The 27,324-nt window shown below is 41.8% G+C and overlaps 1 protein-coding gene across 2 annotated transcripts in view; it reads left to right on the top strand.

Moving 5' to 3' along the window:
- Positions 1 to 27,324, top strand: part of LOC126474770 (cleavage and polyadenylation specificity factor subunit 5) — a 110,875-nt gene that overhangs the window by 55,148 nt on the left and 28,403 nt on the right. For both annotated transcript variants that reach the window (XM_050102249.1, XM_050102256.1), the window contains exon 4: positions 2,858 to 3,023. In XM_050102249.1, coding sequence (XP_049958206.1) covers positions 2,858 to 3,023 — 166 coding nt within the window. The remainder of the gene's footprint in view (positions 1 to 2,857; positions 3,024 to 27,324) is intronic.

Genomic DNA, 27,324 nt, shown 5'->3' with positions numbered 1-27,324 from the left:
TGTGCGACAGCACTGGCTCTGGCTGCCAAGGCTAGACTGCAAGCAATCTGGGCGGTGGGCAATTGCACAGGTGGAAACTGTCCATGCAATGTATACTACTTTCTCATAACCATCCTGTCCTCAACTTTGGTCAGTCATTGTCCTTCAGCCACCTATACCCTTTCCTGTTCACTCCACAGCCTTCTGTTCCACCAAAGCATCCACAGTTTATTTACTTATCTCCTTTTCTGCCCTCCCCAGCCTTCTGTTTAACCTCCCAATTGCAACTAGTTGCCCTACCCCCTCTCCACCTCATCCCTGTATGCTCCTACAAACAGCACTTTACTGTCCCCCACCTGTACGCTCCACTCCTCCTTATCCCCACCCCACCACCCAGATTGCTTCTCCCATCATGTGCAGTTACTTGCAGTGTGCCCTCGGCCGTTAGAAACAGTAGTCAGGTGTGCGTGCGAGCGCTTGTCTTTAAGAAGAAGCCCTTCTGTCCGGAAGCTTACATGTTTAGTAGTCGTATTGTCGTGCATGTCTGCAACTCAATGTCTCCGCTATATGGTGAGTAGCAATCTACCCTTTCCATATATTGTCACACTTAATTTCAAATAAATTTGAGGAGGACATGTTTCAGCACTTGTTGATTTGACTAGGAATAATGTTGATGTCACAAGGAGTAACCCATTTACCCTGTGTGGGTGTGTAAACAAATATACAAATGTCATATAAATATGCAGGCTTGGGAAGACTGATTCCACACACCAAAACAAAAAAAAGTGTAGCAAACATGAGCTCTAAAATGCATATATTGAGAGCTATGAGCACTAGCTCATATTGGCTACTGTGAAACACATCTACTGTATAAGTGCTCATAGCTCTTGAGATGTGTGTTTTTTGAGTCCAAGTTTACTAGAATTTTTTTCTTGTTTTGGTGTAAGGAATCTGCCATCAAAGTCCGAAAGGGAAATTAGTTACATCCTGTATAAATACTGTAGTAGTAGACTCAAAGGATGTATTTAAATGACTGGCCAACATTGTATTCACCCACAAAGGCTGCCTGTAAAATTAGAAGGTTATGAGCAAGCACTTCAAAATATCGCCAGAATCAGCTGATTGTGTGGAATAAATGACTGGTCATAATATAACCAAGGTGAAAGATGGACTTGCTTGTATAAATTTGTTGCTGTGATACCTGGTATGGAAAACAACTTACACATGTATGTAATTCAGAGAAGTTTGTGTTGGAGGAGGGGCCATGGAGATGGCATGGGCTGGGAAACAGCGATAGAAATTCAGCATGTTGTGGTTGGCTGTGTGTTCTGACATTAGGTGGTAAACTCCACTCTAGGTCACAATTTGGCGATAGCCGTTCATTCATAGTCCAATTGGTTGATTGACCCATGTCAGATACACCTTGCTGTAACTTCAGAACATTTTATATGGGGAAAGGCCACCAACCAGCTGTTCAGCAAAGTTAACTGTTTTATGTGTGTATTGACGACCAAGCACCTGAACGATATGGTGAATTGTTCCCTTCACACCATAAATTATCTATAAAATTATTTGAAACATTTGGTTACCAAGTCATAGTACTCAGCCACCAAACAAGATAGCAATGAGCACCTTGCAATTATTGGTACATGTACTTCAGTCATTGGAGAGAAGCCTCATAATTGAGTTGGTGATGCATATGTTTTGAGAAATTGTCAGCATGCGCATTTGTCGAATTGTACAAACAGAAAAAGATAGTTAAAGGCAAAAGAGGATAGTTAGGAAGTAGTGTGAGTGATATATATCTCCAATTATTAAATTCCTCTCCCTACTCCTTTATCCATTTCATCCCTACTCCTACCCTTTACCTTCTCCCTCCCTACTATCACCACTCTACCAGCCCTCTCCTATCTGCTTCCCTTCACCCCTCTGTTTTATTTCCTTTTCTTTTCCCCATAAATTCATCCCTTCCTATCCCTTCTTTCCGCTCCCCTCCCCCTCTTAAGCCGTTCCTCCCCCCCCCCCTCCTCCTCCTCCTCCTCCTCCTCCTCCTCTCTCTCTCTCTCTCTCTCTCTCTCTCTCTCTCTCTCTCTCTCTCTCTCTCTCTCTCTGAGTTATGACCTGCTCGTGCATTGTTTCAGTAATTCAGTTCTGATAGCTTGATAGCATTTTATGCACAATTTGCAAATTCCTTGAGAGGTACCAATTTTCATATTGATGTGTTTGAAAGCACTTCGTTCCTCTCACAAATAATAGATTTGCACAGTTGGTTTAAATTGTCTGTGTTTAAATTGGTTGTTAATACAAATAATTTTTTTTCATTGACTTTCCAAATGGAAATGAATTTAATTTTCAACAATAGAGCTTTCCATCTTCTTTTCCTTGGAATGTTTGTTCGTGTACAAACAGTCTGTTCCACACATTTCATTGGCATTGTATGCAAAACTCTCTTACACATTGCCTGTTATGTTTTGTTCCATTTTATACATTATTAATCTCTAAAAGCTCTAAATACTAATAAACAAATGTACATTACTTGTAAATAAATATATCACTTTACTGACAACATACGTTACACATGACTCCAAGATTATGTTTATGTAATTTCACACTGGTTAAATTTGCTAGACTTTAGTTTGGTGGAATGATGATTGTATAGCAACTATTTGTAAACAGCAGTTGCTTTGCAGAAGTGTAATGTTTCTGCATAGCAACTAACCTGTTCTGCTAATTTATTTTGTAAAATTAATATTACCAGGAAATTAGTGGTTAACTTGAAATGTTCATTGTATTTTTTGTTGGACTGTTACAGCAGATTCTTTTTCAATTTGTTTTTTTAGACAGGTTAGGATTTTTGTTTAATGTTGATTGCTTACAGACACTTGGCAGGCAAGATGGTGTGAAGCAGGACTGGGTAATAGAGGACACAATAGGCAACTGGTGGAGGCCAAACTTCGAACCGCCACAGTATCCTTATGTCCCTCCTCACATCACTAAGCCAAAAGAACACAAGCGGCTTTTTCTTGTCCAGTTGGCTGAGAAGGGTAGGATTACAAGATCATTCAGTCTGTAGAGTCTTCTTTATAAATATTTATAGAATTGTGCTGTGTACATTTTATGTTAAATCCTAATATTTTCTCTACATTGCCACAGTTGGAAGACATCCTTTGTATTTTTTGAAAAACAAGTGCTGATCCTCTGGAGGGCACTAAATGTTAAACTACTTCATTTATGAGGGGACACAACGGGATTCAGAATTATAGTTGAGTCTGCGAGTAATATATTTACTCAGCTGTTGTGTTGTTTGTATTTACTATTGAAATTAGTCTGTAACATATTATTGAGCATATTTATCTCCAAAGAATAGAACTAAACAATAAAATTAGTTTCAAACTATCATTTGTAATGAATTTAAGTTATCCATTTGTGGCAATTCATTATAAGTTCCATGTTGGAATATGGCTTTCAGTTTTAAGTGTGTCATATATGTAATATTGTAGAACCTGGCTATAACACACACCTCTACTATATATTTTTAAAATACTTAAAATGTGATCCTGTTTGCGCTATTGTGTGAATGAATGTGAAAGCTGTTAGCCATGTTTTATAAATTCTTCATGGATTTTTGTTCAATCTCTGTGATTCTCACAATAGTACGTGGCATATGTTGTCAGGCTGTGTAAACATTAACTTTCAATTGTTAGTTTCTTTTGAATATTTAGTATATATACATTATGATACTGTTCATACTTTAACCTTGTTTTCCACCATTACTCTTATGCATGCCCTTATAACATATGTTAGCAAACTGTCTATAAACCTTTGCCTGTTATGACCAGGTTTTATTTGTTGAAATAATTGTCTCGGTAAAAAGTTGTACATTGACACTGTGGTAGCTTGACATGTAATGTACATCTCACACATGTGAAAATATTTGTAGTCATGCAGCAATACCGAGAATGTAATCTCAGTGTTTTTACTTGCTCCTTAATATGAAACATGTTTCTATTAGTCATCATGTACATACTGGGAACTATATAAAAGGAAGTGGTATCTCGGTAATTGTGCTTGTGAAACCCACATTGCTATTATTCCCTGTTTTGTGCACATCTGAAGGAACAGTTAGGATATACTAATGTAACATCTCGTGTTTGTCAGTACACATTCTTTTGTTAATACACTGTAGTGTGTGTGGAAAAAAAACTTTATTTTCATGTTAAATTTGAAATAAAAGCTTCAGTTTGCGTTAGGGACATTAATTATCTTGTTTTTAGTTCAGAGTTTGATATTTGTTACGAACTTCACATCAGCTGTGAAAAATTGTGTAATTGGTTAATATATTGGTTTACCTCAGAAGATATTGAAAATTATTTACCCAAAGGCATATATAATGTAATCTCATACTACTTGTGGAAGTCCTTGTAGGACATAATTTTTTGGGTGCTTTATTTCATGGTATTAATACCTTAAAGAAATTTATTATAAATGTGCTCTTTTCCACTTGTGTGTAGTATTGGAAGTAGTCTGAAATGGGGGGAAAGGCATTGTAGGACACTGTTCTGTTCACCGGTGTGTGTTGCGAGCACCTTTATTGTGAATCACCACATTTTGAGACATCATTTGTCCAATTTTCTAAGCGCACTGATATTCTAATTGGTTTGTAATGTTATAGGTTAGGTTGGCAGTGACACATTAAATGTTTGACACATTAAATGTTAACAGGAGCTAATTACAATGGACCTGAAATTTTGAAGTTATTTGGGAAAATTTCTAAACTACGGAAGTTAATTCAGTTACAGTTTAACTCATGTAGCTGTTGTCATGGGATGCTGAACTATTTTTGCATTAAAATCTGAATTATGTACAGAGTAAAGGCGACACGCATTATCTAGGAGAAAATTCGCCAATGTGGTATTTTCTTTAGTTGTGTAAATAGAAATCAGTGTAATGGTTTTAACTTTTGTCTTAATCTAGTAAGTTTTTCAAGCAAAATTTTTGATGTTTTCAGAAAGTCTTTACTATCATGAGCTATCCTTTTGAATAAAATACGAATGATTTCTCATATCTTCTGCATTGCAGAAACAAAATGTACATTACTACCCTTTGTACTTTGTATATAGCTTAATCACAATCTGTAAATGAATTCTATTGGAAGTTTTGATCATGTGCACAAATTTCTTCAAAGGGGCTTTATAGCTTTGTATAATTGAGCATAAAATGGGTATATATACTGCAGAATTGTTCCTATGAATTTACGTTATGTGATAACGTTCGAAAATTGTTAACTTTACTGTTTCCTGTACTGTTTCTTTCTGAAAGGTGGGCCGCTGTAGAGACAGAACTTCTCTGTTCTGAGGGGCTGTGGGCTTTGTGTTAATTGGGGAAAGGCTATTAAATCTCTTATGAATAGTTACTAAGGGAAGAAAACAAGAATATTGAGTAAGACATCACACAACATTTGAAGTAACAATATCAGAGAAAAGTTGCTACTCACCATATAGCGGAGATGCTGAGTCACGATAGGCAAAATAAAAAGATTCACACAATTAAAGGTTTTGGCCATTAAGGCAGAGTGCGCACGCACGCACGCCCACGCCCGCGCGCGCGCGCACCTGCAGTCTCAGAGAGCTGGGCCCACACTTCTCTGGTATTGTTACATTCCATCGTGGATTTTCCATTGTTTAACATTTGAAGTAAGATTTTAAGCCAATTTGCTCTCAGAGGGGAATATGTTTCATTTTAAAAGTATAGTTTACTTGAGTATACCATTGTAAAATCTCACAATTTGTGTTAATATGACAAGATGTCAAAGGAAAATTTTTTATCCAATTGAAAAACCCAGAAACTAAGCAAATGATGATGACTATCCCCATAATATAAAGCAGACACTTGCTGCAAATGTTAATGTGGTTGTAAATTCATACCCTGTATATCAGTGTGTATTGAAGAGGTTACTTTGCGTTGTACCACAAGTTTCCTTCCCATTCAGATAGTCTACGAAGCATTTAAAGAATGACTATTTAAACATGTCAATACAAACTGTAACAAGTTTAATCTTGTCTTTATGGTCTGTATGTGGGCAATACATGAGAGGTGGTAGTGTGTCTTGAATCTTCACACAGTACTCGTTTTTGGAGTTTTGTTTGTGGATGTTGTGGGATAGTCCGCCTCTCTTAAAGCTTCTGCCAATTCAGGTTTTTAGGCATTTGCGGGACACACTGCTAGTAGTCAGGCAAATCCATAATCATTTGTGCTGCCCTTCTTCGTATATATTAGATACTGCCTATTACTGTATTTACAAGAATCTAAGCCACACTTTTTTTCCGGTTTTTGTGATCCAAAAAACCGCCTGCGGCTTAGAATCGAGTGCAAAGTAAGCGGAAGTTCTGAAAAAATGTTGGTAGGTGCCGCCACAACTAACTTCTGCCGTTGAATATATGTAGCGCTACACAGGCATGCTTTGCAGGCACAAAGATAAATACTGGCACCAAATCCTCTGCGTCAGTAAATAAATTTTTTTAAAAAAAGTGGAAGACGAGCTTTTTTCTCTCTGCCTTGAGTTTTGACCACTGCATTTTCATTCATTATCCAATGAAGTAAATACAAATTCTGTGTTGTTCATCTTCGAATGTAGCAGCATTTCAATGTACTACGAAAATCCGACTGGCAAGACTGTTCGGGATGTTTGTCAATATGGCCAACTCAACGTTCTGAATTTTTTCCTACCTGTGAGAAGAGATGGTTGCTAATAGGAACTTTTATGAATTGTGAATCACATGCAGTATTCTCTTGACCGTAAGAATAATACGAATATAAACATTTTGCCATGTATTGTTTCGTGTTTGCTGCTATCTCATTTAAATCCTGTCTGCCTAATAAACTACGAAACTAGATTGAGACAACAACAAACGCGGAAGAATATGCATATCATGTCATGTTTATATTCATATTATTCTTATGCCTAATAGTGATAGTCAGAAAGGAAGCACGGCAGTTGACTAGATTTTTTAATCTAAGATGACTCATTTCTGTGCAGAATGTAACGTACTAAAGAGGCGTCTGCAAAGATTTTCAAACGGAGAAAAATTTTCCCTAAACTCTCATTCAGAACATCTTCTATCATACGCAGTCTATTATTGGGTTCTTGTTGATCATTATCAAAGAAAGCAGCAGTGTAAGTAACAACAAATATCAGTCTCTTACCATTGTTTCGCTTATGAGACTATTCCTCTTTTTTTTTTAATTGTAAGAGGCGGTAGCGCGCACAAAAGCAAGCCATGCCGCTAGTGGCGACAGGCCATAAACACTCATTATCAGAATGCGACAAACAATGCATGACACAGTACAATAATGGATTTTCAGCTTAGAGTGACGTAAACACCTATAACAAAGAGAACAGCACTTATCAGATCAAAGAAAAATAAGCAATCAAATCAAACCAGATGAAGCACATGAAAAAGGAAGGGTACCCAATAAATACGGACGGAGTGCCTGACGCATAGCAATGGCTACCTGGTAAAGCTTAACTGCTAAGCTTACGACTCGAACCAAACTACTGCAGCTGTATCGTCATTCATTCGACCTAAATTCTCTCTCATATTAAAGTGGACCAACTTTGTTTAGATTTGGAGGTGCGACCTAAAACTTTTCTCTCCCCTTGAATTTCAAGTCTCAAATTTCAGGTGCGGCTTAGATTCGGGAACATTTTTTTTCCTTGATTTCGAGTCTCATTTTTCATGTGCGGCTTAGATTAGAGTGCGGCTTAGATTCGAATAAATACGTTCTATTTGGTATGGGCTCCACACACCTGAGTTATATTATAGAAGAAGATACACAAGTATTTTCAAAGTGTTTTGTTTGTAAACTGAATTTTCTCAGTATTCTATCAGTGGACTGAGCTCCACCAAACCAACTTTATGTATGACTGAGCCTGTGTAATCATTAGATTTCATATCCCCACAAATTGTTCCACCAAGGTATTTATATCAGTTGGCTGGTTCCAGTTGTGACTCATTAATAGTGTAATCATAGGAAAGATCTGAATGGATTTTGTGCAATTTTGTTCAGATTATGCTTCATTATGTGTAACTGCATCATCTGAAGGAGGTGATGGTTTTGGAATCAATGCATGTTGGCCTGGACTTTCAGATACCTCATTACATATCAGTTCAGAACTTGCTCTAAGATTCTACAGAGGGCTCTAAATTATACTGGACAACAGTTTCATGGATCATTTCTGCTGCCTTATTTGTCGATGGATGTGAGCTTTGCTTTTGTCCAACCACTGGGCGCAGGTTTGTTTGCTAGACGGATCAGTGTTACATTTAAAAACGGGGGATAACTCAACTGAAACTCCTGTGCAGAATTTGATACAGATTCCATCAATCTTGTACAATCATTTTGATTTCAGTTGTTTGTCAACACCACTGACATTAATAACTCCCTTATACAGTTAAGCATTTCTGCTTTTGCTTTCGTGCCCTCAATTTCATTTTCTTCGCAGTTGTGTGGATACTGACTTAAGTGTTTCTGACAGCCTTTACCTATTACCAAAATTTTGTTGTGTTTTGAGAGATCTTATTGTGTTGCAGTAGTTGTTGACCTTTCAGTATTTGAACGTGTTTCTTTCAGCTCTCTAGCTGTAGATCAGATGCAGCATGTGGTTTTCATACTGACTATAGCCAAATGGTTACACACTGTATTTTCTTTCCGTTTCATAACCAACTTCTAAATAAAATCAAAAGCTAATTTCCAAGATAAGGTATCTTATTAATGCCCCAGTGTCGCATTTCCTCACACTTTACCACAACAACGTGTACTAAAAGGTGAGTTTTGGAGGAATCTTTAATGCAGTGTGTTCAATCCAGTGCTCTGAGGAAGCCATGCTCCCAGACCTCTGCTACGCAGAGCTAAGCTGCATTTCAAGATGCAGCCTTAAGGTTAACTACTACCTGTTTGTAAAACGTTGCTTGATACGATATATCAACAACTCAAAAAAAAAATTTGACCACCATTAATTAAATCCTTGTCATAAATATGCGAAATGCATTCTGATATTTTAAATATTGTGATACACTATTGAGAATTTTTTTTAAATACATATTTTGGGACAGCTGCCCCTCAGAGCCTTTAATTATGAGCCATGCCTGCTGTAGGCATATGCTTTGCTGTTACTTTAGAAGTTTTATCGCAGAAACTATATCATAAGTCCTTCCAGGGATAAACTGTTCTACTAGTTGCATACATATTCGGTGTTCGTTGGAGGTAAATTGTTTTAAACTCCTCTTTGAGATATGACACCATTGCTGCTTTATTTAGGTAATTGTAGGTTTAAATCTTTTTAATTGTTTTAGTTGTCCTTTGATGTTTGTTAATTATTGCTGTTACAACTGTCGCATGGTCACTCTTAAGTTTCAGTGTGGTCATTGTCAGATATATTTGTTGTCACTAGATGTAACGTGTAGCATGTTCCTGATTATTGGGATGTGGATTATGTATGCATAGTGTAGCAATTTTTGAAAACATGAAAAAAATCATAGCCCAAATTATTTGCATGTAGAGTACCATTTTATAATGTATGGGACTCATTTTTTGCTGCTGGAATAAGATACAGTTCCCAATCCCACCAGCAAATATAACAGAAATATCACTTATTTCATCTTCAGCTTAATGTGGGGCACTCTACCTTTTTAACATGTCCATGGCTGAATTTGTCGATGTTTGGTAAGCCCTTTGCTTAGGGGGAAGCTAAAGACAGTTGTTCATGTTACTACAAATGTTTATTGGCCTAGACCACATAAAAATACACGCTGATTACTAGTTTCAGCAAAATTAAATGACCATCTTCAGATCATTTGCCTAGACAATTTTTTTTTACGAGGCAAATCCATTTTGTCGACAGTTCACATTAATTGGACAATACTTGGAGACAAAATTTCAGAGTACTGTCTCTCATTGTACAATGAGAGAATAGCTGTGCAAAAAATGCACAATAGTTACAAATAAAATATGTTAGATATGTATAAAATGTTTTCATGTTGTGACCTTGACATCTGATAGGTGATACTGAAAGAGAACATTACAGGGGCATCTAGACTGCAAACCAGAAATCTCTCAGATTAATTCTAGGTCTTACTACATTATACTGTGTTATATACTATTCAGCACAGTGGCAAAGATGAAGTTGCTATAACCATAAATATTTGTTAACCCTTTCCTTACTGATGGATTGTAGTGTAAGAATGTATAAAGAGTAAAACTTACCAGATGTCAACAGGGACAAAACATGGAGATACTTTATATACATCTTATGTATTTTATTTGTAACTATGATGCACTGTTTGCACAGCTATTCTCTTCTTGTGCGGTGAGAGACAGTACTGTGGAACGTGTGTCTATAAGCTGTGTCCAATTAATGTGAATAGTTGACAAAATGGTTGTCCCTGTAAAATAAAATTTGTGCAAATGATTTGAAGGTGGCAATTCAATTTCTCTGAAACTAGTAACCAATGTGTGTTTTTATTGATCTGGATGAATAAACTTCTGCAATAACAACAATTGTGTTTAGATTCTGAGGTATTCTCCAATGCAGGTGACAATTGTCAGGTAATCTTCACTTAAAGCTGATAAAAAAGTGATTGTTTTCTTTTGTGGCAGTTCCACACATGCTAGGAAAGTGACATATATAGGCAAATGATGATAAAGAAATTAGGAATTATAAAAGGATTAATTTGTAGTAAAACTTTCTGAAGATTATAGACTAGGTATAGAAACAGTGAGAGTTAAAAACAACACTTCAGTTTTGCAACCAAAGCTGACAGGCAAGTTCGACCATCACAGCGTAAATGCCTGAAAAACTTCAACTTACATGAAACTGGATGACGTTCTGCAGATGTGGTGCCGGCTGTACATAGCAGCTAGTCAAAGCAGGATAGTATCATTAAAAGTCTGAAGAGGGAAGGAAAAATTTTAACATTTGCATCAGGATTGCTGACCTGATTTATGCATCATTATGCAATTCAATAAATTGCTATTCAGGGCAAGAAACACAAGTCATGCTTTTTGAGATGAGCTGTTCAATTACAGCGAACAGAAAAATTTTCTCCTGCTTATTTACAGCACCAGTGTAACTGGATTGGAGTGAAAGGGCAGACCCACAAGGACCTTAATCTCTCGAACTGAAGCACATGCCATCAGGCATAAGTCTAGAAAAAACAAATTGACTCCTCTTTTGTGGTCAAGTTTAGTGGCTGAATATAGATTGAAGGCCATTGCTATTTATTAGTCAGAAAAGCAGCACACATTCAAAGGAATAACAAACTTACCACAGCACTGCACATGTCTGAAAGGAGCCTGGGTGAACGGTACTTTCTTCAGAAACTGGCTCTGTTCTGTTTTTGTTCCCATTGTGTTTACATGTATTTGGATGGTAAAGGCTTGAAAGCAGTTTTCAGAGAAAGCATTTAGTTATTGTTTCTCAGGATGCTTGATTGTTGGATGATATAAAGGCTGTTTGAATGATGACAGTACGATAATTCAACATATGTATCTCCTCAGGGGGCTCAGCATTTAGTTTCTGGGTACAGGCTCGGTGGCCCCGGGGTTCCTGAGCTGGGGACTGGGAAGTGCCACCAGTCCTCAATACTGTAAGCTTTGAGTGTGCTTAAATGACCACCGTAAGGCACGACGGTGGTTCATTGTACGGTACAGAGCCCGGGGATCTTGGCTTAACTGCCTGGGTCACGAGGATGGTATAAACCTCTAAAAAAAAAAACCTCAGTCTCAAGGTGTGCTGCGTACCGAGGAGACACATGGCTGTTGAGGTAGAACAGTTGCTAGCAGGTGACCTCTTGGGAACCTGCCACACCCCGGTTCTATTAGGCTTACCCAGGCAAGCAGGGCTCTGTCTGTCCACACCAGGGGATGAACGACGGTCTAACTTACGTGGTGAGACGTATTCTCCTCGATTTCTGGTTTGCAGCCGAACAGGTGGGGACTCATTTCTGACCACAAAGCCTCAGTTTTTTGTGGAAAATTTGGAGGACAAGTTTGGAGAACTTGAGGGCATGTCTAAAATGAGGTCTGGAACAGTCCTCATACAGACAGCATCCCCGGCACAGTCATGGGCATTGCTTGCTTGTGACAAGCTCGGTGATGTTGCAGTCTCCATTGCGCCTCATAAGAGCCTCAATATGGTTCAGGGTCTTATTTTTCATCGTGGCCTGTTGTTCCAGTCTGGCAACGAGCTCCGTGCAAATCTGGAACGCCGCGGTGTCGACTTTGTACGACATGTCTTCAGGGGACCTAAAGATAGTAGATTTGCCACCGGCGACTTCATCTTGGCTTTCGAGGGAGACACCCTGCCCAAGTAGGTCAAGTGGTGATATATCGATGTGATGTTCAGCCTTACGTCTCTCCTCCCATGCGTTGCTTTAAGTGTTGAAGGTTTGGTTATGTCATTGAGATGTGACGTCAACCCTACCTGTCGGGATTGTGGACATGCCTCCCACCCCAACGTCCTGTGTTCGCCGCCCCGTTTGTGTCAACTGCGGACAGAAACATTCACCTTGCTCGTCAGGCTGCGTGGTTTATCAAAAAGAACGGAAGATTATGGAGTATAAGACCTTGGACAGGCTCACTTACACAGAGGCTAAACGCAAGTATGACCAACTTCACCCTGTGCGCATTTCATCGACGTTTGCTGCAGCAGCTTCGATGTCGCCATCCAGCCCGGCTGTCTATTCCTGCCTCCCCAGGTAGTTGGGGCACACGCTCTTCCGTTGCTCCCCTGCTATCAACATCGGGAGTAACAACCCCTCCTCTTTTGGGGACTTAAGTCCCCACTTCTGAGCCGGAGAAGTGCTCGCCTCCTCCAGCTCCCCTCGTGCAGAAGGGATTGCTTAGTGCCCTCCCTTCCACAGTTACTACCCCTCCAGATGTCGGGCAGTTGCTGAAAAAGCCACCGCCTGAGGGCTTCCAGGCCTTCCTCGGTCCATGAGACTGGGTCAGAAAAGCCCACCCAGCCCAATAAACCGAAGGACAAATGGGACCCTACCAAAAAGATGCACCTGAAGATGATGTGGAGCATCTAGTGTCCCCTCAGGAGCTAGATGTTGCTCGACCCACAGCTCCTATGGAAGTTGATCAGGCTACTTCCCAAACGGTGGCGGCGAGCGCTTCTAAGACGTAATCTATCTCCCCCCCCCCCCCCCCCCCATTCTTTCATGTCTTCACAGTCGGATACCATTATCCTTCAATGGAATTGCTGTGGTTTTTTCCACCACCTTGCTGAGTTGAAACAGCTTTAGTGCCACTTCCCTGCCACTTGTCTGGCCCTACAGGAAACCTGGTTTCCTGTTTGGCAGACCCCATCCCTCTGTGGCTACCAGGGTTACTATAAGAACCGTGTAGAATACGACAGGGTGTCTGGCGGTGTCTGTGTTTATGTTCTTGCCACTGTTCCTAGTGCCCCAGTGTCACCTCACATGGCTCTTGAGGCTGTGGCTGTGGCTGTTAGTCCGGGCAGGAATAGAACTTACCATCTGTTCCCTCTACCTTACCCTGGATGAGGTTGTCCCTCTTGCCGACCTAGCTGCCTTGTTTGCCCAGTTCCCCCTGCCATTCCTCCTTTTGGGGAACTTTAATGCTCACCACCCTATGGGGTGGGGACCAGATCTCGGGTCAGGGTAGGAACGTTGAGGCTCTCTTGCCACAGCAGGACATTTGCCTCCTTAACACTGGTGCTCCCACATATTTTAGCTTGACTCATGGCACATACTTGGCCATAGACCTCTCTCTTAGTAGCCCAGGTCTTCTTCCATACCTCAGTTGGAGGGTCCACAGCGACCTCTGTGGTAGCGACCACTTTCCTATCCTGGTTCCTCTTCTTCAATCCCAACCCCCTGACCAGCTGCCACGATGGTCTCTTCGTGGAGCTGATTGGGCAGCCTACACCTCATCTACTATGACCATTGCCCCGCTTCCTGGTGACATTGATTTGGCAGTGGATGAGGTAACTATGGCCATTGTTTCTACTGCCAAGGCAACTGTCCCCTGCTCTTCAAGTACCCTAAGGCATAAGTCAGTCCCTTGGTGGATACCAGAGATTGCAGAAGCTATCTGAGACCGCTGGCGAACCCTACAACAATACCGGTGTCATCCTTCCCTAGAGAATCTGGTTGCCTTTAAACGGCTGCGGGCCTGGGCTCGGCGGTTAATCCGGCGGAGCAAATAGGACTGCTGGGAACGATATGTAGGCACCATAGGTTCTCACACCTCCCCATCGGTGTGGTAACAGGTTTGGCGCATTTTTGGCTTTCGTCCTCGTGCGTCTGTCCCTTGCCTTTCTCTTTGGGGTACACTTTGTACTGACCCAATCACCATCGCCGAACATCTGGCAGAGTACTTCGCTCGTATTTCCGCGACAGCAGGCTACAGCGTAGAATTCCACGCCATTAAAGAGCAGGCTGAGCGTACGCAGTTGTCGTTTCGCATGCACCATTGGGAACGATACAACGCCCTGTTTAGTGAATGGGAGTTCCAAAGTGCCGTTACAGCTTGCCCCGATACCTCTCCAGGTGCGGACCAAATTCACAACCAGTTTCTTCGCCATCTCTCGGCGCACTGTCAGGGTGAATTACTCGCCCTGTTTAACCGCATCTGGACGGAGGGCGTTTTCCCAACTTGTTGGCAGGATAGCGTTACCATCCCGGTGCTGAAACCTGATGCAGGTCTGCTGGTGGTTGATAGCTATCGCCCTATCAGCCTTACCAACGTTACGTGCAAACTCCTGGAATGGATGGTGAGTCAGCGGCTCATGTGGATCCTCGAAGCTCGGGGCCTCGTAACCAAGCAACAGGGGGGGCTTCCGTCAGGGGCGCTCAGCGATCGACAATTTAGTCTAGATACTCGGCTATTCGTACAGCTTTTACTCGGCGAGAACATCTAGTTGCTGTTTTCTTTGATCTTCGGAAGGCGTACAATACCACCTGGCGCCATCATATCCTTGCTATGCTGCACGAATGGGGCTTACGGGGTCCCCCTTCAGATTTTTCTACGGAAATTTCTCTCCAATCGCTCCTTCCGGGTTAGAGTTGCCACATATTTTAGCTCTGCTCATATTCAGGAGAACGGTGTCCCACAGGGCTCGGTTCTCAGTGTTCCCCTCTTTGTTGGTGTGGATTAATGGTCTTGCGGCTGTGGTGGGCTCATCGGTCTGTTCCTCTCTATATGCCGATGACTTTTGTCTTTATTACAGTTCGCCAAGCTTCAGTGTCACTGAACGGCGGCTGCAGGGAGCTATCCGTAAGGCACATTTTTGGGCATCCAACCATGGTTTTCAGTTCTCAGTCTCTAAGACCCGAGTGATTCATTTCTGTCGTCGGCGAACGGTCCACCTCCATCCAGAGCTCTACCTTGCCAATGAACTCCTTCGTATTGAGGAGACGCATCGCTTCCTTGGCATGCTGTTTGATGTTCAGCTCACTTGGACACCTCATCTTCGCAAGCTTAAACAACGGTGCTGGCGGCACTTCAACATCCTTCACTGCCTCAGCCACACCGTTTGGGGGGGCTGCACGAACAACCCTCCTACAGCTCTATAAGGCCTTAGTCCAGTCCAGTCCCGTCTCGACTATGGGAGCGTGGTGTAAGACTCAGCAGCACCTTCAACATTGCAGATCCTCGACCTGATTCTCCATTGTGGCGCCAGACTGGCGACAGGTGCCTTACTAGTCCAGTGACTAGCCTTCTTGTAGAAGCTGGAATCCCTCCTGTACGATTCCGCCACCAACAGTTGCTTGCGTCATACATTGCCTGCGTCCATGCCTCGCCCGACCACCCAAACTGCAGGCTCCTTTTTCCATCTTTCCCCACGACGGCGGCCTAGATTGGGTCTCCTGATCGCGGTCCGCATTCGTTCCCTTCTCTCGGTCCGCGTTCGTTCCCTTCTCTCGGTCCGCGTTCGTTCCCTTCTCTCGGTCCGCGTTCGTTCCCTTCTCTCGGTCCGCGTTCGTTCCCTTCTCTCGGTCCGCGTTCGTTCCCTTCTCTCGGTCCGCGTTCGTTCCCTTCTCTCGGTCCGCGTTCGTTCCCTTCTCTCGGTCCGCGTTCGTGCCCTTCTCTCGGTCCGCGTTCGTGCCCTTCTCTCGGTCCGCGTTCGTTCCCTTCTCTCGGTCCGCGTTCGTTCCCTTCTCTCGGTCCGCGTTCGTTCCCTTCTCTCGGTCCGCGTTCGTTCCCTTCTCTCGGTCCGCGTTCGTTCCCTTCTCTCGGTCCGCGTTCGTTCCCTTCTCTCGTCACTCGAGTCCTTTCCCCTTCCTCCATCCTTCCGGCCCTCTTCTTCTACCCCTCCTTGGTCCCTCCCTCGCTTGCGGCTTTGCTTGGATTTGTCCTGCGACTTCAAGTCCTCCGTTCCACCTGCCAGTCTTCGTCAATAATTCCTGGCTCTTCTTGCCTAGTTTCGCGATACAGATGTAGTCTACACCAATGGTTCTGTGGTTAATGGATGCACTGGGTTTGCTTTCATCCACTGTGTTTTCACTGCGGGGCTGGTTGCTCTTTATTGTGCACTCACTCACCTTTCCTCCTGCCCTGGGGAGTCATTTGTCATATGCAATGACTCCCTGAGTGGATTGCAAGCACTCGACCAGTGTTTTTCTCTGGACCCTTTGGTGCGCAGTATTCAAGAGGCTGTTTTTGCTCTCGCCGAGTGTGGTCGTTCAGCAACGTTTGTGTGGACCCCGGGCCACATTGGCATTCCAGGAAACGAACGTGTTGATCGATTGGCCAAGCAGGCCACCACTTCGCTGCCCCTGGAGCTTGGTCTCATGGAAAGAGACCTCCGGTCAGCCATACATTGCAAGGTCCACGATGTCTGGAGCTCTGAATGGTCTGTCTTGAACACGCCAAATAAGCTCCGCATGGTTAAGTCATCCACGGCCGTATGGAACTCATCCTTGAGGGGCACTTGTAGAGACTCAGTTGTTCTCTGCCGTCTCCGAATTGGACATACGCGGTTGACCCACAGCTACCTCCTTCGTCGTGAGAACCCGCCTAAGTGTCGCTGTGATGCAGGGCTGACAGTGGTCCATCTTCTAATGGACTGCCCCCTTTTAGCCCCTTGCGGCAGTCCTTTAATTTACCAGGTGCCATGCTTTTCATTTTGTTCTTGTTAATCTTAATTTCATATCCTTCTAATTTTGTGTGTAGATCCTCTACTATTTGTACCATGTCTGTTGCACTTTTCTGCTATCACAACCATGTTGTCTGCAAATCTTATACACTCCACTCTCCGACCCCCTATACAAACGCCTCTCCTTCATCAAAACTTTCACATATTGAACAGTGTTGGTGATAAACAACCACCTTGTCTTACGCCTCTTCCCAGTTCAATTTCTTCACTCATCACACCTCCTATTCTTACTCCTGCCCTCTGGTTCAAATATAAATTTCTAATTAGCTGTCTATCCCTCCAATCAACTCAATGTTTCCTTAGGGTTTCCATCAGTTTGTCCCATCTGACACAGTCAAAAGCCTTCTCAATATCAATGAACACAACATACACCTTCCTTTTCTTCTCCATATACCTCTCCCCAATCACTCTCAGTAGCCCAATGGCATCTCTAGTTCCCACTCCTCTCCTGAAACCAAATTGTTCATCTCCTATTACGCGGACGCGCTCCTCCATCTACAGCGACTGGGTTCCGGGGCACATTGGCATTGCTGGGAACGAAAGGGCAGATCTCGCAGCCGAGGAGGTGTGTCTCGATCTGCAAGTATTTCAGTGTGCTATCCCTTTGCATGCACTCACCTCACTGTTGAACTCAAGAGTCACGCGTTGGTGGGAGAATGATTGGCTGGCAATGACTGACAATAAGCTCCGTTTAGTCAAGCCCACAACATGTGTGTGGTGTACGTCCTTCCAACCCTGTAGATGAGACGAGGTTCTCCTCACTCGGCTTCGGATAGGCCACAGTCCTATGAAGCATGGCTTCCTGCTCCCGTGAGAGGACCCTTCGATTTGTGGTGTTCAGGTCACTGTGCGCCACGTTTTATTGGATTGTGTTTTATTTTCTGACCAGCAGGTCGCAGCTTCCTTGCCACGGGATCTGCCATCTCTTTTAGGGAACACTCGGATGAATGTGGTTAAAGTTTTAAAGATCTGTTCCTTGTCAAATGTTTTTACAAAGATTTTAGGGAGAGGGTCTTAATTTGCTCACTGTGTGACAAGCTCACCCATATTTTATGCAAGTGGCCAGCCAATGACAATTTCCTGTGGCATTCTTGCTGCTACGTTTTCATTTTCCTTATGTTTTATTTTATTATGTAGCATTTTCCTTCTTTTCCTGCTTTCTTTGCATGTGTGCTTCGGTTTTATTAGGTCTGTCCACATTCGTTCCTTTTAATGTGTGTCAGGGCGCTGATGACCTCGACGTTGAGTGCCCAGAAGCCCCAGTACGCACAATTCAGCTTTCCATTCAGCTGTCTGTTGAGCGTCCTCGGCAAGACTTTGGCTGCATGCAATATCAGGCTCACTGTTCTATGTTCCTCACACTTTTTGCTGTTCTTTTGATTTTCTATAGGTAATAAGATACTTTCTGTAAAGTCCTTTGGCCATTTTCCTGTCATGTATATTTGATTACACAATTCAATCAACTCCCTTTCCCCTTCTTTCTCCATTGACTTTAACAGTTCGACAAGAATCTCATCAATTCCCATTGCCTTTGCATTTTTCATTTCCTTAACAGATTCTTCAATCTCACTGGTTAGTATTGCATGTTCTTTGTCATCATCTGCAACTTTATCTTCTTCTATCCCAAGGTCTTCTTCACTTGGGCGGCCGCCTGCAGCGTATAGCCATTCTATATATTCTTCCCATCTCCTCATTATTTCTTGGGGTTCACTCACCATTTTACTGTCTGCTGCCTCTACTTCCTTTAGTCCATTGTTGTTTCTCTTTTCCCAGAATGTCAAATCCATTGCTTCTTTGTATATCAAATCATATTTTCCTTCTTTCTCTAATTTCTCTATCTTGTCACACTTTTCTGTCAGCCATTTCTCCTTTGCTTTTTCTGCCTCCCTTCTTAATTCATTATTTAACCTCCTGTAGTTGTGCTTCCCTTCTTCTATGTTTACAGTTTTCCATTTCCTGCTATCATCCATCTTGGTTATCATATGTGGTGTTACCCATTCTTTCTTTACTTTTTTTCCTCTCCTTGACTCCAAGTGTTTCTTTAGCTTTTGAATACATTATGGGAGTGACAGTGATCAATGTGTTACAGAAATTTACTATTAAAAACAGTCTTGGATCACGATTTATTTATTAAGGTGACCGGTTTCGACCACTACTGTGGTCGTCTTCAGACCATTGAGTAGGAACCTCTTTCTGCTGGAGAATCACGGAAAAATTTGAAAACGTTAAAAACATATGTTTTGACAGAGCACAGGGAAAACTGTGTGACTGTGAAACTGTTGCATTCATTTGTTGCAGTTTATGTGACAAACTCTTATGTTTTCATCACTTTTTTGGGAGTGATTATCCAATCCACAAGAAAACCTAAATCGGGCAAGGTAGAAGAATCTTTTTACCCATTCGCCAAGGGTACAAGTTAGGTGGGTCGACAACAAATTCCCGTCACGCAACGCACATGCTGTCACCAGTGTCGTATAGAATATATCAGACGTGTTTTCCTGTGGAGGAATCAGTTGACCTATGACCTTGCGATCAAATGTTTTCGGTTCCCATTGGAGTGGCACGTCCTTTCGTCTACTAATCACACGGTTTTGTGATGCGGCCACAAAACACAGTCACTAAACTTATTACAGTGAACGGAGATGTCAATGAACAAACGGACAGATCATAACTTTGTGAAAATAAAGTAAGTAAACTTTTCACTAGAAGGAAGACTTGAACCAAGGACCTCTCGTTCCACAGCTGCTCACGCTAACCACGGGACCACGGCGTTCCTGAGCTCAGGCTATCCTTGATGTTGCCTATCTTGCGCATAGACTGCTGAGTTTGTATATTTTGCTTATTTTTTTCATAGTTCCACACAACTTCTTCCTGTTTTCTCGATTGATCTGTGTTCAGTTTCTCAAGGCCTATCCGCTGTGCCAACTTATAACTAAATCTGAAGGGGGTGCGATGGGGAGGTTCCCTTGTTAGTAATATAAAATCTTCAATGCTTTTTAGGAGTGCGTCAGCAGTTTACAAATAATATTTGTAGCAATCTCATTTGTATAGGGAGGAAGGACGGGGGAATTGTCTTACACACACACACACACACACACACACACACACACACACACACACACACGAGAGAGAGAGAGAGAGAGAGAGAGAGAGAGAGAGAGAGAGAGAGAGAGAGAGAGAGAGGGGGGGGGGGCAAGCCACTTGGGTAACAGCCTTTAATTTTGTAGTGCTGTTTGAGCTATTTTTGTGTAGTGCTGTTTGAGCTATTTTTGTGTAGTGCTGTTTGAGCTATTTTTGTGTAGTGCTGTTTGAGCTATTTTTGTGTAGTGCTGTTTGAGCTATTTTTGTGTAGTGCTGTTTGAGCTATTTTTGTGTAGTGCTGTTTGAGCTATTTTTGTGTAGTGCTGTTTGAGCTATTTTTGTGTAGTGCTGTTTGAGCTATTTTTGTGTAGTGCTGTTTGAGCTATTTTTGTGTTGTGCAGTTTGAACTATTTCGTGGGACACTGCAATTCTCAACACTTATGTGCAAGACTGGGAAGTTGCAGCCCAGCTTATTGCAGAACTTCGGAAATTTCTAGTTGGAACCTCCTACTTGACTCGGCGAGGGTGCCACATCAGCTTTGGGGGAAAAATACTGTGTATTGTGAGCTTCATTGAAATTCCATGAGCACTGCTGCTGGTCTTCTCCACCTTCTCTACCAGTCACTGAAATGCACAAAATTATGAGCACAGACAATATAGGGTCTTAATTTGCTCACTGTGTGACAAGCTCACCCATATTTTATGCAAGTGGCTAGCCAATGACAATTTCCTGTGGCATTCTTGCTGCTACGTTTTCATTTTCCTTATGTTTTATTTTATTATGTAGCATTTTCCTTCTTTTCCTGCTCTCTTTGCGTGTGTGCTTCGGTTTTATTAGGACAACAAGCATCGTTCGTTCCAGTATGTGCCACAGGCTAAAATTGTTGCACCCTAAACCCTGTTCTCTCAAAGACTGCTGGAATAGCCATAAATAACGTACTCCTATGCTTTGCTCATGTTTTGTCTTAACAAAGGAGATAGCAGGGTGCTTAACAGGTGAAGGGTCTGTCACAGGCCCAGTTGCAGTGGGAGACAGCACCTCAAATTTCTCTCTGAGTGGGTGGGTGTTGTTGTTTTTGTTGTTGTTATTGTGGTCTTCGGTCCTGAGACTGGTTTGATGCAGCTCTCCATGCTACTCTATCCTGTGCAAGGTCCTTCATCTCCCAGTACATACTGCAGCCTACATCCTTCTGAATCTGCTTAGTGTATTCATCTCTTGGTCTCCCTCTACAATTTTTACCCTCCACGCTGCCCTCCGATACTAAATTGGTGATCCCTCGATGTCTCACAACATGTCCTACCAAACGATCCCTTCTTCTAGTCAAGTTGCACCACAAGCTCCTCTTCTCCCCAATTCTATTCACTACCTCCTCATTAGTTATCTGATCTACCCATTCTTCTGTAGCACCACATTTCGAAACCTTCTATTCTCTTCTTGTCTAAACTATTTATCGTCTATGTTTCACTTCCATACATGGCTACCCTCCATACAAATACTTTCAGAAACGACTTCCTGACACTTCAATCAATACTCGAAGTTCACAAATTTCTCTTGCCATTGCCAGTCTACATTTTATATCCTCTCTACTTCGACCATCATCAGTTATTTTGCTCCCCAAATAGCAAAACTCCTTTATTACTTTAAGTGTCTCATTTCCTAATCTAATTCCCTCAACATCACCCGACTTAATTCGACTACATTCCATTATCCTCGTTTTGCTTTTGTTGATGTTCATCTTATATCCTCCCTTCAAGACACTATCCATTCCGTTCAGCTGCTCTTCCAAGTCCTTTGGTGTGTCTGACAGAATTACATTGTCATCGGTGAACCTCAAAGTTTTTATTTCTTCTCCATGGATTTTAATACCTACTCCAAACTTTTCTTTTGTTTCCTTTATTGCTTGCTCAATATACAGATTGAATAGCATTGGGGAGAGGCTACAACCCTGTCTCACTCCCTTCCCAACCACTGCTTCCCTTTCATGCTCCTCGACTCTTATAACTGCCATCCAGTTTCTGTACAAATTGTAAATAGCCTTTCGCTCCCTGTTATTTTACCGCTGTCACCTTCAGAATTTGAGAGTATTCCAATCAACATTGTCAAAAGCTTTCTCTAAGTCTACAAATGCTAGAAACGTGGGTTTGCCTTTCCTTAATCTTTCTTCTAAGATAAGTCGTAGGGTCAGTATTGCCTCACGTGTTCCAATATTTCTACGGAATCCAAACTGATCTTCCCTGAGGTCCGCTTCTACCAGTTTTTCCATTCGTCTGTAAAGAATTCGCGTTAGTATTTTGCAACTGTGACTTATTAAACTGATACTTAGGTAATTTTCACATCTTTCAACACCTGCTTTCTTTGGGATTGGAATTATTATATTCTTCTTGAAGTCTGAGGGTATTTCGCCTGTCTCGTACATCTTGCTCACCAGATGGTAGAGTTTTGTCGTGACTGGCTCGCCCAAGGCTGTCAGTAGTTCTAATGGAATGTTGTCTACTCCCGGGGCCTTGTTTCGACTTAGGTCTTTCAGTGCTCTGTCAAACTCTTCATGCGGTATCTTATCTCCCATTTCATCTTCATCTACATCCTCTTCCATTTCCATAATGTTGTCCTCAAGTACATCGCCCTTGTATAGACCCTCTATATACTCCTTCCACCTTTCGGCTTTCCCTTCTTTGCTTAGGACTGGGTTTCCCTCAAAGCTCTTGATATTCATGCAAGTGGTTCTCCTTTCTCCAAAGGTCTCTTTTAATATTCCTGTAGGCAGTATCTATCTTACCCCTAGTGAGATAAGCCTCTACATCCTACATTTGTCCTCTAGCCATCCCTGCTTAGCCATTTTGCACTTCCTGTCGATATAATTTTTGAGACGTTTGTATTCCTTTTTGCCTGCTTCATTTACTGCATTTTTATATTTTCTCCATTCATCATTAAATTCAACATTTCTTCTGTTACCCGTAGGTTTCTACTAGCCCTCGTCTTCTTACCTATTTGATCCTCTGCTGCCTTCACTATTTCATCCCTCAAAGCTACCCATTCTTCTTCTAGTGTATTTCTTTCCCCCATTCCTGTGGGTGTAGTAGCTAGAATTCTTCCTTGTACAGGCCCTATACCCCACTCCATCACTTGCCTCTCGATTGTGTCAGTGAATTGTAATAACTCGTGTATTTCCCAGGGAGGAGACAGTGTCTACAGAAGAGGGTAGTATATGTGATGCCTCTGATATCAGGTACACACATCAGTAGCTCACCTGACAATGCCCGAGTGTATTTGACACTGCTGTTAGCAGCAGCTTCCCATCATTGTGCAGCATTCTGGGTGATTTCTAGTTGCTTTTAAATAGCATCTATCTCGTGCTGTGACAGAACAGTATCGGCAGCGGAGCTGCATTTTTGTTTAGGTGAGGTTATCAGTCAACTCCTGAGGTGGATCATTGCATTACAACTAAGTCATTTCTCAGCAATAGGGCTGCTAGTCCCACAAGGTACACAAGAGAGCTTATGTGAAGCGTGAGAGGTATTGCCAGAATTGCAGCCGTGAGAACAGATTGTGAGCTGTGTCTGGATAGCTCAGTTAGTAACATAATTGCCCCTGAAAAAGCAAGGTTTCAGGTTACAGTCCCAGAGCAGTGTAAACATACTTTGTTGCTAAAGTACATTTTGTCACTCCCTAAGAACAATCTCTTAACTAGGTGTGGCTCTCTTTAACGTGAATTCTGTGAATTTGATTCTGCGTTGGTCCAAAGAGCAGGCTGGGATTGCTATTGTGGCAGACTACCTTGTAGGCTGTCCTTCACCAGCTGAGCTTTAGACAAGCAAGCTTTATCATCAACAAAAGCAAATGCTTTATTGTTGCCATGTGCATGTAGCAGAATAAAATATCAGAATACATTGAGCCTATTCTATAAAGTTAACAGACACTGATTAGACAACTTTGAATGTGCAAGTGTCACCTAATGTTGATTCATATACATGCCATCAGTACAAACCTGTGAAAGTGGCTTACATGTCATAGGTTCCTTGCTTTCTACACACATCCGACATTAATGTTTTAGCTGTCAAGCTTAACACTTAAGTGCTGCGTCAGAGGTAGACGGCTCCATTCATTGTGATTTGTTGTGGTCTTCAGTCCTGAGACTGGTTTGATGCAGCTCTCCATGCTACTCTATCCTGTGCAAGCTTCTTCATCTCCCAGTACCTACTGCAACCTACATCCTTCTGAATCTGCTTAGTGTATTGATCTCTTGGTCTCCCTCTACGATTTTTACCCTCCACGCTGCCCTCCAATGCTAAATTTGTGATCCCTTGATGCCTCAAAACATGTCCTACCAACCGATCCCTTCTTCTAGTCAAGTTGTGCCACAAACTTCTCTTCTCCCCAATCCTATTCAATACCTCCTCATTAGTTACGTGATTTACCCACCTTATCTTCAGCATTCTTCTGTAGCACCACATTTCGAAAGCTTCTATTCTCTTCTTGTCCAAACTGGTTATCGTCCATGTTTCACTTCCATACATGGCTACACTCCATACAAATACTTTCAGAAACGACTTCCTGACACTTAAATCTATACTCGATGTTAACAAATTTCTCTTCTTCAGAAACGCTTTCCTTGCCATTGCCAGTCTACATTTTATATCCTCTCTACTTCGACCATCATCAGTTATTTTACTCCCTAAATAGCAAAACTCCTTTACTGCTTTAAGTGTCTCATTTCCTAATCTAATCCCCTCAGCATCACCCGGGGGGGAGTTCGTACGAATGTACCGAAATGACAGGTTAGAGGGAAACGAAGCTGATGTATGCGTTTCAGTAGAGAAAATCATATAAGCTGAAATGAAAATTGAAGCTGTAGGCAAGATTGGGCAAGACTCAATATCATGTGATGAAGGAACACATGAGCCAGTATTGACCCAACAACCTATCTTACTGTAGAATATAAGTTGAAGGAAGGAACCCTATGTTTACAGCATTTGCAGATTTAGGGAAAGCATTTGACATCTCAGGATAAAATAAAAACCATATGGTCAATTGTAAAAGAAGTGGCTGGTCTGCAGAGACAGGTCGAGGATATAGAATCGGTGCATAGTGGGAATATCCGTGTTACTGATAAGTCGCATATATGTACAGTATTTAATAATCATTTCTGAATATAACAGGTGAACTAAATAGAAACCTAGTCCCAACAGGGAATCATATAGCACTCTTAGAAAAAAGTGTTCAGAGACTGTTACCTGAAATGCTCCTCCATGATACTGACAAGAGGGAGATTGACTTAATAATTAAATCACTAAAGACCAAGAACTCTCATAGATGTGACGGGGTATCTAGCAGAATACTGAAGTATTGTTCTGTGTATGTTAGCCCAGTCCTTAGCCATATCTGTAACTTTTCCTTTAGGAGTGATCAGTTTCCTGACCAATTAAAGTACTCGGTAGTGAAGCCACTTTATAAAAAGGGAGACAGGGATAATGTTGACAATTTTAGACTATTTCTATACCATCGGTGTTTGCCAAAATTGTCAAGAAGGTTGTATATACAAGGTTACTGGAACATTTAAATTCACATAATTTGCTGTCAAATGTACAGTTTGGTTTTAGTGAAAATGCTATATTCTCTTTTCTCGGTGAGGTATTGGACGGATTAAATAAAAGGTTGCGAACGCTAGGTGTTTTCTTTGATTTAACGAAGGCTTTTGACTGCGTTGACCACAAAATATTACTGCAGAAGTTGGACCATTATGGAGTAAGGGGAGTAGCTTACAATTGGTTCGCCTCTTACTTTAAGAACAGAAAGCAGAGGGTGATTCTCCGCAATATTGAGAGTGGTAGTGATGTTCAGTCCCAATGGGGCACTGTTAAGTGAGGCGTCCCCCAAGGGTTGGTGCTGGGGCCACTGCTGTTTCTTATTTATATAAATGATATGCCTTCTAGTACTACAGGTGATTCAAAAATATTTGTTTGCTGATGACACCAGCTTGGTATTGAGGGATCGTGTGTGTAATATTGAAACAGTATCAAGTAATGTAGTTCATGAAATAAGTTCGTGGCTTGAGGAAAATAATTTGATGCTAAATCACAGTAAGACTCAGTTTTTACAGTTTCTAACTCACAATTCTACAAGAATTGATATTTTGATCAGACAGAATGGGCATATTATAAGCGAGACGGAACAGTTCAAGTTCCTAGGCGTTCGGATAGATAGTAAGCTGTCGTGGAAAGCCCATGTTCAGGATCTTATTCAGAAACTAAATGCTGCTTTATTTACCATTAGAACAGTATCTGAAATAAGTGACAGTTCAACACGAAAAGTAGTCTACTTCACATATTTTCATATGCTTATGTCGTATGGTATTGTCTTTTGGGGTAATTCTTCTGATTTGAAAAGGGTATTTTTGGCTCAAGAACAGGCTGTTCAAGCTATATGCGGAGTGTAGGTTCGAGGACCTCTTGTCGGCCCCTATTCAATAGTCTGGGAATTCTGACATTGCCCTCACAGTATATATTTTCTTTAATGTCATTTGTTGTTAGCAATATTAGCTTATTCCCAAGAGTTAGCAGCTTTCACTCAGTTAATACTAGGCAGAAATCAAATCTGCATGTGGAATGCATTTCCTTGACTCTTGTGCAGAAAAGAGTGCAGTATTCTGCTGCATCCATTTTTAATAAGCTGCCACAAGAACTCAAAAATCTTAGCAGTAGCCCAAACTCTTTTAAGTCTGAACTGAAGAGTTTCCCCATGGCTCACTCCTTCTATTCTGTCAAGGAGCTACTGGAAGAGCTAAAAAATTAAGCAAATTCCAGTGTTACAATGTTGATATTCTGTATTTAAACTTATTACTTTTCGCCTGAATATGTTTCTTATATTTCATTTTATCTGTGTCTACTATCGTGTTATAATTTCATGTATTGACTCGTTCTATGACCATGGAGACTTCTCCTTAATTTGGTCCCACGGAACAATAAATAAATAAAGTGTTGCCTGGAATACTCCCTTTGAAATTCTAAAGGTGACAGGGATAAAATAGAGGAAGCAAAAGGTTATTTACAACTTTTACAGAAACAAGATTGCTGGTATGTGA

This window comes from Schistocerca serialis, chromosome 1 (genome assembly GCF_023864345.2).
Source record: "Schistocerca serialis cubense isolate TAMUIC-IGC-003099 chromosome 1, iqSchSeri2.2, whole genome shotgun sequence".
Lineage (NCBI taxonomy): Eukaryota > Metazoa > Arthropoda > Insecta > Orthoptera > Acrididae > Schistocerca > Schistocerca serialis.
The sequence above is the reverse complement of the archived record's forward strand: the minus strand, read 5'-3'. Positions and strand labels throughout refer to the sequence as shown.